General features: G+C 37.7%; 1 protein-coding gene across 1 annotated transcript in view; it reads right to left on the bottom strand.

The window, feature by feature from the left end:
- Positions 1-10,066: 10,066 nt before the first annotated feature.
- ZNF679 (zinc finger protein 679) overlaps positions 10,067-12,155 on the bottom strand; it is a 41,058-nt gene continuing 38,969 nt past the window's right edge. The window contains exon 5 of the mRNA XM_011955115.1: positions 10,067-11,102. Within this exon, the coding sequence (XP_011810505.1) occupies positions 10,129-11,102 (974 nt within the window). The 3' untranslated portion in view covers positions 10,067-10,128. The remainder of the gene's footprint in view (positions 11,103-12,155) is intronic.

The raw sequence follows: 12,155 nt of genomic DNA, 5'->3' as shown, positions 1-12,155 counted from the left end.
GTTAATTATTACTGTTCAGAATAATTCTTTCTTTCTTTCTTTCTTTCTTTCTTTCTTTCTTTCTTTCTTTCTTTCTTTCTTTCTTTCTTTCTTTCTTTCTTTCTTTCTTTCTTTCTTTCTTTCTTTCTTTCTTTCTTTTTTTCTTGCTTGCTTGCTTTTCTTTTTTGAGATGGAGTTTTGCTTTTGTTGCCCAGGCTGGAGTGCTATGGTGTGATCTCAGCTCTGCCATCTCTGCCTCCCGGGGTCAACCAATTCTCCTGCCTCAGCCTACCAAATAACTGGGATTACAGGCATGTGCCACCATGTCCAGCTAGTTTTGTATTTTTAGTAGAGATGGGGTTTCTCCATATTGGTCAGGCTGGTCTCAAACTCCTGACTTCAGATGATCCACCTGCCTCGGCCTCCCAAAGTGCTTGGATTACAGGCGTGAGCCACTGTGCCTGGCCTTGTTTGATAATAGAATACTTTCAAAGACAGACTCTAAAGCAGCTGTTTAAAGTAAAATTCGCTCAACATAAATTATTTTCTTCTCTTACAAAGTTATTTAAATATATATTTTAAAGTACCTTTACATTTATCAAGCGAACATAAAAATTAGTTGGCAAAAATTATTAAACAAGTAGATCAGAAAACAATTTGCCTCTTTCTCTAATTTTAAAACTGACAACACTCAAAATTTAAGTCCTTATTCACTAGTGTTACTAGAGTGGTAAAGAGCAGTTCAAGAAAGAGGGATCTTTCTTTAGTCTTTATATTCATGCTGTATGAGAATATATGAGAATTTGCCAAGAATAGTATTAAAAATATCCATAGACTATTATAGTCCCAAACTGACCAATTAACATGAACATAAATTACAACCCTCTGGTGTGGCCACCTTGTTGCTCCCAGGCTTAACATTGGTCCTGATCTAAAAAACTTTACAAATCACCAGAGCTAATAAATTTTCTGTACACTCGCTCTATGCTGGGCACTCTTCTGACACCTTTACTGGTATTAATTGCTTTTATTTTATCAAAACCCTAGGATTCAGGCAGTATTATCCTGACTGTACAGCTGAAGAGTCAAGCACAGAGATGTCAAGAAACTGTCTCCAGGTCACACAGCCCATAAGTGGCAGAACCAGGATGTAATCAGGGACCACCAGATAGCGAGCTTTAATATTGGCCATTATGGCCAGCCCGTTCTCACTCAATGTTTTTTTCCGTTTTCTTATTTAACATTTTTGCTTTGAATTTTCTAATTTATTAGAAATGAAGCAGAATTTAAAAACAACTTTTTTCACTCCTAGATATTACAGAAAACTTCATTTAGGGTTCAAAGTGCTCAAAACAAAGCCTATCGCAAATACTTTGGTTGGTAAATGGTTTCTAATGACCTTATTCCTCCCATTACTTAAGAGTCACTAATGGTACTTTTGAAAAATATCTTTTATATTAAAAACTAGAATGAAGCTGGGTGCACTGGCTCAAACCTATAATCCTAGCACTTTGGGAGGCCCAGGTAGGTGGATTACTTGAGGTCAGGAGTTCGAGACCAGCTTGGCCAACATAGTGAAACTTTGTCTCTACTGAAAACACAAAAATTAGATGGATGTGATTGTGGGTGCCTGTAATCCCACCTACTCGGGAGTCTGAGGCAGGAGAATCACTTGAACCTGGGAGGCAGAGGTTGCAGTGAGCCGATATTGTGCCACTGCACTCCAGCCCGGGCAGCAGAGCAAAATTCATCTGAAAAAAAAAAAAAGCTAGAATAAGCCTATTTTTTTATTTAAAATTTGTGATCTAAATGTACATCATTATTCACTGAGTGGGATAAAGTTTCTGAAAGTTTTGAAAACACTAATATAAGAATATTTTTTCAGCCAGGTGCAGTGGCTCATGCCTGTAATCCCAGCACTTTGGGAGGCCAAGGTGGGCAGAGCATGAGGTGAGGAGTTCGAGACCAGCCTGGCCAACGTATTGAAACCCCGTCTGTACTAAAAATACAAAAATTAGCCAGGCATGGTGGCACGTGCCTGTAATCCCAGCTATTCAGCAAGCTGAGACATGAGAATCGCTTGAACCTGAGAGGCGGAGGTTGCAATTAGCTGAGGTCGCACCAGTGCACTCTATCCTGGGTGACAGAGTGAGACTCCATCTCAAAAAAAAAAAAAAAAGAATACTTTTTCATATGTAATGATTGAAGAATATTGTTTTCTCAGTGACTAAAATGAAACAAATTAGAATTACTAACCAGTCACTTACAATGTGGTTTTAATGTTATTTAATGACCACATGTGTAGCTTCCTTGAACTCATTTTAACAACTTATTTCTATTGCTGCTTCACTTCTTTTAGAAAAAAATTAAAATTTATGTTACTAAAAGCCTATGAATTTTATTTTAATCTTAGTGATCATCTTAAAAGACCTTGCATGCTTATGATCATAGAAACCCTGTTCACTATGTACATCTAGAAGAGAAATAACTACTTTGCATTAAGCCAAACAGAGTAATTCCTTTTTTTTTTTTTTTTTTTTTTGAGACGGAGTCTCACTCTGTTGCCCAGGCTGGAGTGTGGTGGTGTGATCTCAGCTCACTGCAACCTCCGCCTCCCGGGTTCAAGCAATTCTCCTGCCTCAGCCTCCTGATTAGCTGGGATTATAGGGATGCACCACCACACCCAGCTAATTTTTTTGTATTTTTAGTAGAGACGGGGTTTCTCCATATTGGTCAGGCTGGTCTTGAACTCCTGACCTTGTGATCCATCTGCCCTGGCCTCCCAAAGTGCTAGGATCACAGGTATGGGCCACTGCACCTGGCCAATTCTTGCTATCTTATAAGTGACTACAATATTAACACCATCATCTAGATAGAACTTATAGATAATTGGAAGACACTAAAAATCAAGTGTTGCTACCTGTCATGATTGGTCACTCTGTGAACACAATAAACATCTTTGCATGAAAAACTACTGGTAAATGTTTTTATCCAAAAGTTGCCATAATCTCAAAAATTTTCCAGAGAAAATGAACAAAATGTTGGCTACAGTTAAGTGACTAAGTGAAAACTGTAGACTGCGAACCTCATCCACTAAAAAAACGTTGTGCACATGTACCCTAGAACTTAAAGTATAATAAAAAAATCATAAAATAATGGAAAAATCTCTCGATTGTAACATTAATATGAAACATTATATGTTCATATTAAACATTAATATGAAAAGGAAATATTATTCCAATTTTTAAATTCACAGAGCTCATTTCATTTGCAACATTTAACATTCACACTCAAAAATACAAGATCCTGCATGAAAACTTAAGTTGTGCTGTAAATATATCATAAAAATTACATTTAATAATTATTCCTTAATATTAACTCTCTGGATCTTGTGATCCGCCCACCTTGGATTTCTAATAAATATTTTCTAAATACTTTTGTATGCACTACAGTTTGCCTTAGAATCTAATAAAAATTTTTTTTACAAAGACAAATAGTGCTACCTGATTTAATTGTCTCACCTGTGGACAGTGTATGCCTCTTATCTGAATTAACTTATCTGGAAGTTACATTGAGAAGCTATAAATAAGTTCAAACTCCCAAGTTTAACACAGTTTTTCACCATATTAAAAAATTCCAATTTTCTCATCAGAACCTGCAAAGTACTGTGTGAAATGATGTGGCACAGAGAGAACAGTGAGAAAACTGTAGCCACAACACAGAAAAAAATGGGAAGGGCTGTGATGGATACATCATTGGGATAAACATAAAAAGTCACAAAACAAAAGAACAAAAGATAATCAGAAAATTTAAAAAGCAGAATTTTTATTTAAATTCAGAGAGGCCCTTTTGTGGCCTAAGAACAGATGTCCTCTGCACATGTAGAATCAATGTTATATTTTCATCATGAATATTTTCCATCTGTGATTGACAGTTACAAAGAAACTCAAGCAAGAGTAACTATGGCTAATGATGAAGCATCTAGTACACAGATAGCCCTATCTTATATTTGTGCATTAGTCTCTTTTTACACTGCTATAAATACGCTACCCAAGACTGGAAAATTTATAATGAAAGGAAGTTTAATTCATTCACAGTTCCACATGGCTGGGGAGGTCTCAAGAACCTTACAATAATGGCAGAAGTTGAAGGAGAAGCAGGTATCTCCTTTACTAGGTGGCAGTAGAGAGGGAGAGCAGAAAAATTACCACTTATAAAACCATCCAATCGGGCCAGGCACGGTGGCTCAAGCCTGTAATCCCAGCACTTTGGGAGGCCGAGGCGGGCGGATCACAAGGTCAGGAGATCGAGACCATCCTGGCTAACACGGTGAAACCCCGTCTCTACTAAAAAGTACAAAAAACTAGCCGGGCGAGGTGGCGGGCGCCTGTAGTCCCAGCTACTCAGGAGGCTGAGGCAGGAGAATAGTGTGAACCCGGGAGGCAGAGCTTGCAGTGAGCTGAGATCCGGCCACTGCACTCCAGCTTGGGCGACAGAGTGAGACTCTGTCTCAAAAAAAAAAAAAAAAAAACCATCCAGTCTCATGAGAACTCACTCACTATCATGAAACACTATGGGTATCATTCTGCTCCTGGCCACTTCCAAATCTCATGCCCTTTTTATATTTCAAAACCAAACATGCTTTCCCAACAGTTCTCCAAAGTCTTAACTCATTTTAGCATTAACCCAAAAGTCTAAGTCCAAAGTCTTATCTGAGACAAGGCAAATCCCTACTACCTTGTAACTGAGCCTGTAACTCAAAAGCAAGTTAGTTACTTCCAAGATAAAATGGGGGTACAGGAATTAGATAAATTTTTCCATTTCAAATGGGAGAAATTTGCCAAAACCAAAGAGCTACAGGCCTCATGCAAGTTTGAACTCCAACAGGGAAGTCATTAAGTCTTAAAGCTCTGAGATGATCTCATTTGACTTCATGTCCCACATCTGGGCCATGCTGATGCAAAGGGTGGGCCCTCATGGCCTTGGGCAACTCCTTCATGGACTGGAGTTGAGTGCCTGTGGCTTTTCCAGGTGCACAGTGCAAGCTCATGGGGGATCTATCATTCTGGGGTCTGGAGTATAGTGGCCTTCTCACAACTCTAGCAGGCAACTTCAGTGGGGACTCTGCATGAGGGCTCCAACCCCACATTTCCCTTCTGCATTGCCCTATTACAGGTTCTCCATGAGGGCTCTGCCCCTGTAGAAGACTTCTGCCTGAACATCCAGACATTTTTGTACATCCTCTGAAATCTAGGTTCCTGGAGCTGAACATGTCTTATGTGCACTCGCACGCCCAACACCACGTGGAAGCCACCAAGGCTTGAGGATTGCCCTTTCTGAAGAAATAATCCAAGCTGTACCTTGGCGCCTTTTAGCCACAGCTGGATCTGGAGTAGCTGGGATGCAGGGCACCAAGTTCTGAGGCTTCATAGAGCAGTGGGGTCCTGGGCCTTGACCATGAAACCATTGTTTCCTCCTAGGGCTCCTGGCCTGTGATGGAAGGACCTGCCTCAGATCTTTGACATGACCTGAAGACATTTTCCCCATTGTCTTGACTATTAACTTTGAGCTCCTCTTTACTTTTGCAAATTTCTGCAGTGGTTTGAATTTCTTTCCAAAAAATGGGGTTTTATTTTCTACCTCATGGTCAGGTGGCAAATTTTCCAAATTTTTATATTCTGCTTCCATTTTAAACATAAGTTTCTTATCTCCATCTGAGACCACGTCAACCTGGACTTTATCGTTCATATCACTATTAGCATTTTGGTCAAAAGCATTTAAGAAGTCTCTAGGAAGTTCCAAACTTTCCCACATCTTCTGTCTTTGTCTGAGCTCTCTAAACTGTTTCAATGTCTGCCTATTACCCAGTTCCAAAGTCACTTCCATATTTTCAATTATCTTTATAGCAGTGCCCCAAACTCCCAGCATTAATTTTCTATATTAGTCTGTTTTCACCCTACTATTAAAGATACTACCAGAGAATGGGTAATTTATAAACAAAGGAGGCTTAATTTACTCACAGTTCTGCATGGTTGGTTAGGGTCTAAGGAAACCTACAATTATGGTGGAAGGCAAAGGAGAAGCAAGTACCTTCCTCACTAGGCAGCAAGAGAGAAACAGAGCAGAAAAAACCACCACTTATAAAACCAAAAGATCTTTTGAGAACTCACTTACTATCATGAGAACAGCATGGGGGAAAATTTCCCCCACGTTCCAATTACCTCCCACCAAGTCCCTCCCTTGATACATGGCAATTACAATTTGAGATAAGATTTGGGTGTATAAGAGCTTAAAGTTATGAATTCAATACAGGGCACAGAATATAGCTTTTTTTCTTTAGAGTATCTGAAGTTTCTAGGTTTCTAGTTAATTATCCACCTTACTAAAACGATCTTTTTTGTTTCAATATTGTTCTTTTCTTCTGAAAATGCATACAGACTCACAAACACACTCATTTGCTACATAACTTTCTTACACTTAAGGTATATCTTTTTATTTATTTTTTTAGATGGTGTCTCAACTCTGTCACCCAGGCTGGAGTTCAATGGTGCCATCTTAGCTCACAGCAACCTCTGCCTCCCAGGTTCAAGTGATTCTCCTGCTTCAGCCTCCCAGGTAGCTGGGACTACAGGCATGCACGACCATGGCCAGTTAATTTTTTGTATTTTTAGAAAAGATAGGGTTTTACCATGTTGGCCAGGCTTGTCTTGAACTCCTGACCTCAAATGACCCACCCAGCTAGGCCTCCCAAAGTGCTGGGTTTACAGGCATGAGCCACCACACCCAGCTGGTGTATCTTTAGAGTAATGCATTTGTATATGTAACTATGTAGATAAAAACTAAAAGTCTGTTTTTGTCAGCAGAGAGGCCACATGTAAAAAAATATATAAAACAATTTTTAAAAAATAGTTAATCATGACTCAGAAATGTATGGATATTAATTACACTCATGAAATTTTTATGATCATAAAATGACCCTATGGCTAATAATAATTCAATTGCACATACTGAAATAACTAAAAGTGTATAATGGGATTGTTTGTAATACAAAGGATAAGTACATGCTCGAGGTGATAAATACCTCATTTACTCTGCTGTGATAATTAAATATCGTATGTCTGTGTTAAAATATCTCATATATGCCATAATTGTGTATGCACACTACCCACAAAAATTAAAAAAAAATTTTAAATAAGATAAAAAAGAATACAAATTTGACCTATGGGGACAAAATTCTTCAAATTATTTGCAGTTTAAAACCACTGGCAGGCTAACACCTATATCCCAGCATTTTGGGATGCCAAGGCAAGTGGATCACCTGAGGTCAGGAGTTCGAGACTAGCCTGGCCAACATGGTGAAACTCCATCTCTACTAAAAATACGAAAATTAGCCAAGTGTGGTGGCACGTGCCTGTAGTCCCAGCTACTTGGGAGGTTGAGGCAGGAGAATCGCTTGGACCCAGGAGGTGGAGGTTGCAGTGAGCCGAGATTTCACTACTGCACTCCAGCCTGGGCGACAGAGCAAGACTCCGCTTCAAAACACACACACACACACACACACACACACACACACACACACAGGCAAAAAAGAGATTACTAGAGATGTCATTCCCCTAGATTAACAAATACTATATTGTTACCATCTTTTACCTAGAACCTTAAGTAAGATTGGACACGTTAAAGTTGATGGCAAATTAACACTTCTTTCAAAGCACAATAGTCTTAACACATTAAAAACAATTATGTTTAATGAAAAAATTAAGTTCACACATAATCTTTAAAAAAATTTTAAATTTATTGCATTGTATTACATAGAGGTACAATTGATAAAATACTACTAACATTCAAAGAGTTTCCTCTCACTAGAATTCAGAATATTACTGTGAACACCCACCTTATACATCACTAAAACAATGTTATAAGTCAGCCACAAAGAGCCTCTCCATTGAGATTTTTCATTATGCATCTTACAGCCTAATGTCCTTACTCTTTCATAGGAAAGTTCATGAAGAATGGACACCTATAGAAAACAACCTCTCATACCTCTGATGCGATTGATCAAATACTTTCACAAACAATGGGAAGAAGGAATCAATGTGAAGTAACTTGAGACTTGAGTTACATTATTATTTGCTTTTTAGAAAATCTATAATTTTTTTACAGAAAAAGCAGCATGCCTCAAATGTAATTATAAATCTCCAAAAAAATCTACTTCTTTAAAATGTATATAGTGGTATCTTTGGATCTCTTTTACACTCAACACTCTGATTTAGTATAATGTCTAGTTTCAGTGCCTTCATTCTTTCTACTGTGAATCCTCAAATGTTTATACAGACTTAATTTTTGATTAAATATATTTTCCCCATTTGCTACATATGCAAAAATATTTTTTAGTAGAAACTGGTGTTTTCTAAGCTATAGTTTTCAGACAAATGTTCTTTCACATTCATTACATTTTTAGACTTTCTCTCAAATATAAATCCTCTGATGTTCACTAAAGTTTGAGCATCTGCTTCAGGGTTTCCTTTAATATAAAATGTGTACAATAAAATCTGTATTACAAGTAAAGGTACTACAATCCTCTTTATGTTTGAAATGTTTGTCTTCAGATAGTCTTTAAAGGCCTATATTTTCTGAAGGTCTTTTTACAGTAATCACATTTATAATACTTTTTTTTTTGAGATGTGAGTCTTGCTCTTTCGCCCAAGCTGGAGTACAGTGGTGCGATCTCGGCTCACTTCAACCTCTGCACCCTGGGTTCAAGTAATTCTCCTGCCCCAGCTTCCTAAGTAGCTGAGATTACAGGTGCATGCCACCATGTCCTGCTAATTTTTCTATTTTTAGTAGAGATGGGGTTTCACCATGTTGGCCAGGTTGGTCTTGAACTCCTGACCTTGTGATCCACCTACCTTGGCCTCCCAAAGTGCTGGGATTACAGTCATGAGCCACCACACCTGGGTTATAATGCTTTTATTAAGTATAAACTTTCTGATACTGAGTAAGATATGAACAGATATTAATGGCTTTTCACATCCTTTGTACAATTTTTCTCTAGTATAAATGCTTTCTTGTGCCAAGGTGTGAGTATTTGTTAAAAGTTTTGACACATTCTCCATATTTGTAGGGGTTTTCTTCAGTATAAATTATCCTACCTACCATAAACGTATGACTACCATTTAAAGGCCTTGCCACATTTAACACATTTCTGGAGTTTCTCACCAGTATGATTTCTCTTTTTTAGAAAAGTTTGAGGTGTGGTTAAATGCTCTGTTACATTTTTTATGTATGTAGAGTTTCTCTCCAGTATAAACTTTTTTAATTAATAAGGATGGAGAACCAGTTAAAGGCTTTGCCACAATTTTTTTTTTTTTTAACAATTGTAGGGGTTGTCTCCAATATCAATTATCTTACATTTATTCAAACAAATGTTTGAGGACTTTTAAAAGACATTTCCATATTCCTTATTGTAGGGTTTCTCTTCAATCTTAATTCTCTTAGTGTATAATAAGGGTTCAAGACTAGTTAAAAGCTAAAGCTTTTAACCACATTCTTTGTTTTTGTAGGGTTTCTCTCTAGAATGAATAATCTGATATTGTGTAAGGCCTGAGATGTGCTTAAAGGTTTTGCCACATTTTTTACCTTTGTAGAGTCTCTCTAATACACTCTCTTAGGCTTTGGGAAGCTGAGAGGCAGGTAGATCACCTGAAGTCAGGAGTTCAAGACCAACCTGGCCAACATGGTAAAATCCCATCTCCACTAAAAATACAAAATCAGCCAGTGTGGTTGCATGTGCCTGTAATCCCAGCTACTCAGGAGGCTGAGGCAGGAGAATTGCTTGAACCCAAGAGGCAGAGGCTGCAGTGAGCTGAGATCATGTCACTGCACTCCAGCATGGGTGACAAAGTGAGACTTCATCTCAAAAAAAATTTTTTAAATAAATTCTCTTAGGTTCCTTAAGGTTTGAGGGCTGGTTAAAGGCTTTGTTACTTTTTTACATTTATAAAACTTTTGTTCAATATGAATTATCTTATGTACAATAAAGGCTTGGAACTGGTTAAAGGCTTGGCCACATTCTCCACACTTGCAGTGATTTTTTCAAGTATAAGTTATTTTATGTATTATAAGGCCTGAGGGCTGGACTTCATCACGTTACTCACATTTGTAGGGTTTCTCTCCAGTATGCATACTCTTATGATTAGCAAGACTTGAGGACCACTTAAAAGCTTTGTCACATTTTTCACATTTGTAGGGTTTCTCTCTAGTATGAATCCTCTTATGAGTATTAAGAGTTGAGGAGAAGGCAAAGGCTTTCCCACATTCTTTACATTTGTAGAGTTTCTCTCCGGTATGAATTATCTTATGTTTCTTAAGGGTTGAGAGGCAGTTAAAGGCTTTGCCACATTCTTCACATGTGTAGGGTTTCTCTCCAGTATGAATTCTTTTATGGTAAGTGAGGGATGAGGATAAGCTAAAGGCTTTGCCACATTCTTCACATGTGTAAGGTTTCTCTCCAGTATGAATTCTCTTGTGATTAGTAAGTGTTGAGGAGCGGCTAAAGGCTTTGCCACATTCTTCACATGTGTAGGGTTTCTCTCCAGTATGAATTCTTTTATGTTTAGTAAGGGTTGAGGACCAGGTAAAAGCTTTGCCACATTCCTCACATCTGTAGGGTTTCTCTCCAGTATGAATTCTTTTATGTTTAGTAAGGGTTGATGAACAGTTAAAGGGTTTGCCACATTCTTCACATTTGTAGGACTTCTTCGTAGTATGAATTATCTGATGTTGATTTAGGTGTGAAACCATACAAAATGATTTGACATAGTTTTTACATTTCAAATGTTTCTTTCCAGTATGTCTTGTCTTATGTCTATTGGAATTTGAAAATTTACTGAAGACTTTGACACATTTATGAGTCTGAAATATTTTGTTTTCGGTAGTTGATAAACATTGGTTAACTTCATTATAACCTCCCTCTTGCACCTCACACTCACCCATGCTTTTACATTTTTTTACTTGTAAATTCTCATGTCCACATTTTCCATATATTCTCGGTATTACTTTTTGGAGTGAATCTTTTGTGCCCAGCTCTGGCTGAAGGTCTTGGGTGAAATGAGAACATGTAACTGAAAGACATAAAAATCACAAGTTACTTCACTTACTAGACTCAGATAAATATACTTTACAAATCATAAAATTATATAAGGTACATTAGCAAAGTGGCATATCAAATTACCACAGGCCACAATTCCTTCATAGGTTTATAATTGTAACAAAACCACAGTGATCAAAATACCTTTGCTGGAAATTTATAAATAAAGTAAGTATGTGCATCAGGTGGGCACAATGCCAAGAGCCATATATAAAGAGAAGAGAAGTCTGCCACATTCACCCAACATAGTCCTTCCTCATCCCCAGTAGAAGAATATGGTGTCTTTAGGAGCAAACTGTTTTTTTTATTATAAAAGACCAGAAAAATACTGGGACCTATATCTTTACTTTTGGCTTATAGGGGCCTTTCTGTCTTCCATGATAGAAAGTGCTGAATGAAATGGTGGTATACTTTTGAAATGACACCTTTAAGTCTTTTGAGATCAAAAGTGAATGTTACAACAGCAGAAAGACTGCAGTCCATGGGCAGAAAACAGGTGTAGAAAGTAGCTACCTACTGGTAAGAAGAAACATGGAGAAGTCTTTTAACTGAAAAATAAATGCAAAATTGCAGACAAGACACATCCTGAGAACATGTTTGAGAGACTCCGTGAATCTCTAGCCAAGATAATTGTTTTCAGACTATGTCAGAAAAAAATGCATTTTAAAGACTGTGACAGGTAGCTTTTTAAAATGTCCAAATCTCAAAGATTACAATGTATACAAAACATGAGGACAACATGGTCTAATAAAAAAAAATTTTTGAAAAAGCAACTATAAAAATAAAGAGGCATATATTAATTTAAAAAAATATATATATTATATATATATATATTTTTGGAGACGGAGTCTAGCTCTGTTGCCCAGGCTGGAGTGCAGTGGCGCGATCTCGGCTCACTGCAAGCTCCGCTTCCCGGATTTAAGTAATTCTCCTGCCTCAGCCTCCCGAGTAGCTGGGACTACAGGCGCCCCCATCTCGCCCTGCTAGTTTTTGTATTTTTTTTAGTAGAGACGGGGTTTCACCGTGT

This window comes from Colobus angolensis, unplaced genomic scaffold (genome assembly GCF_000951035.1).
Source record: "Colobus angolensis palliatus isolate OR3802 unplaced genomic scaffold, Cang.pa_1.0 Scaffold395, whole genome shotgun sequence".
NCBI classification, from domain to species: domain Eukaryota; kingdom Metazoa; phylum Chordata; class Mammalia; order Primates; family Cercopithecidae; genus Colobus; species Colobus angolensis.
Note: the sequence above shows the minus strand (reverse complement) of the source record. Positions and strands in the feature narration are given on the sequence as shown.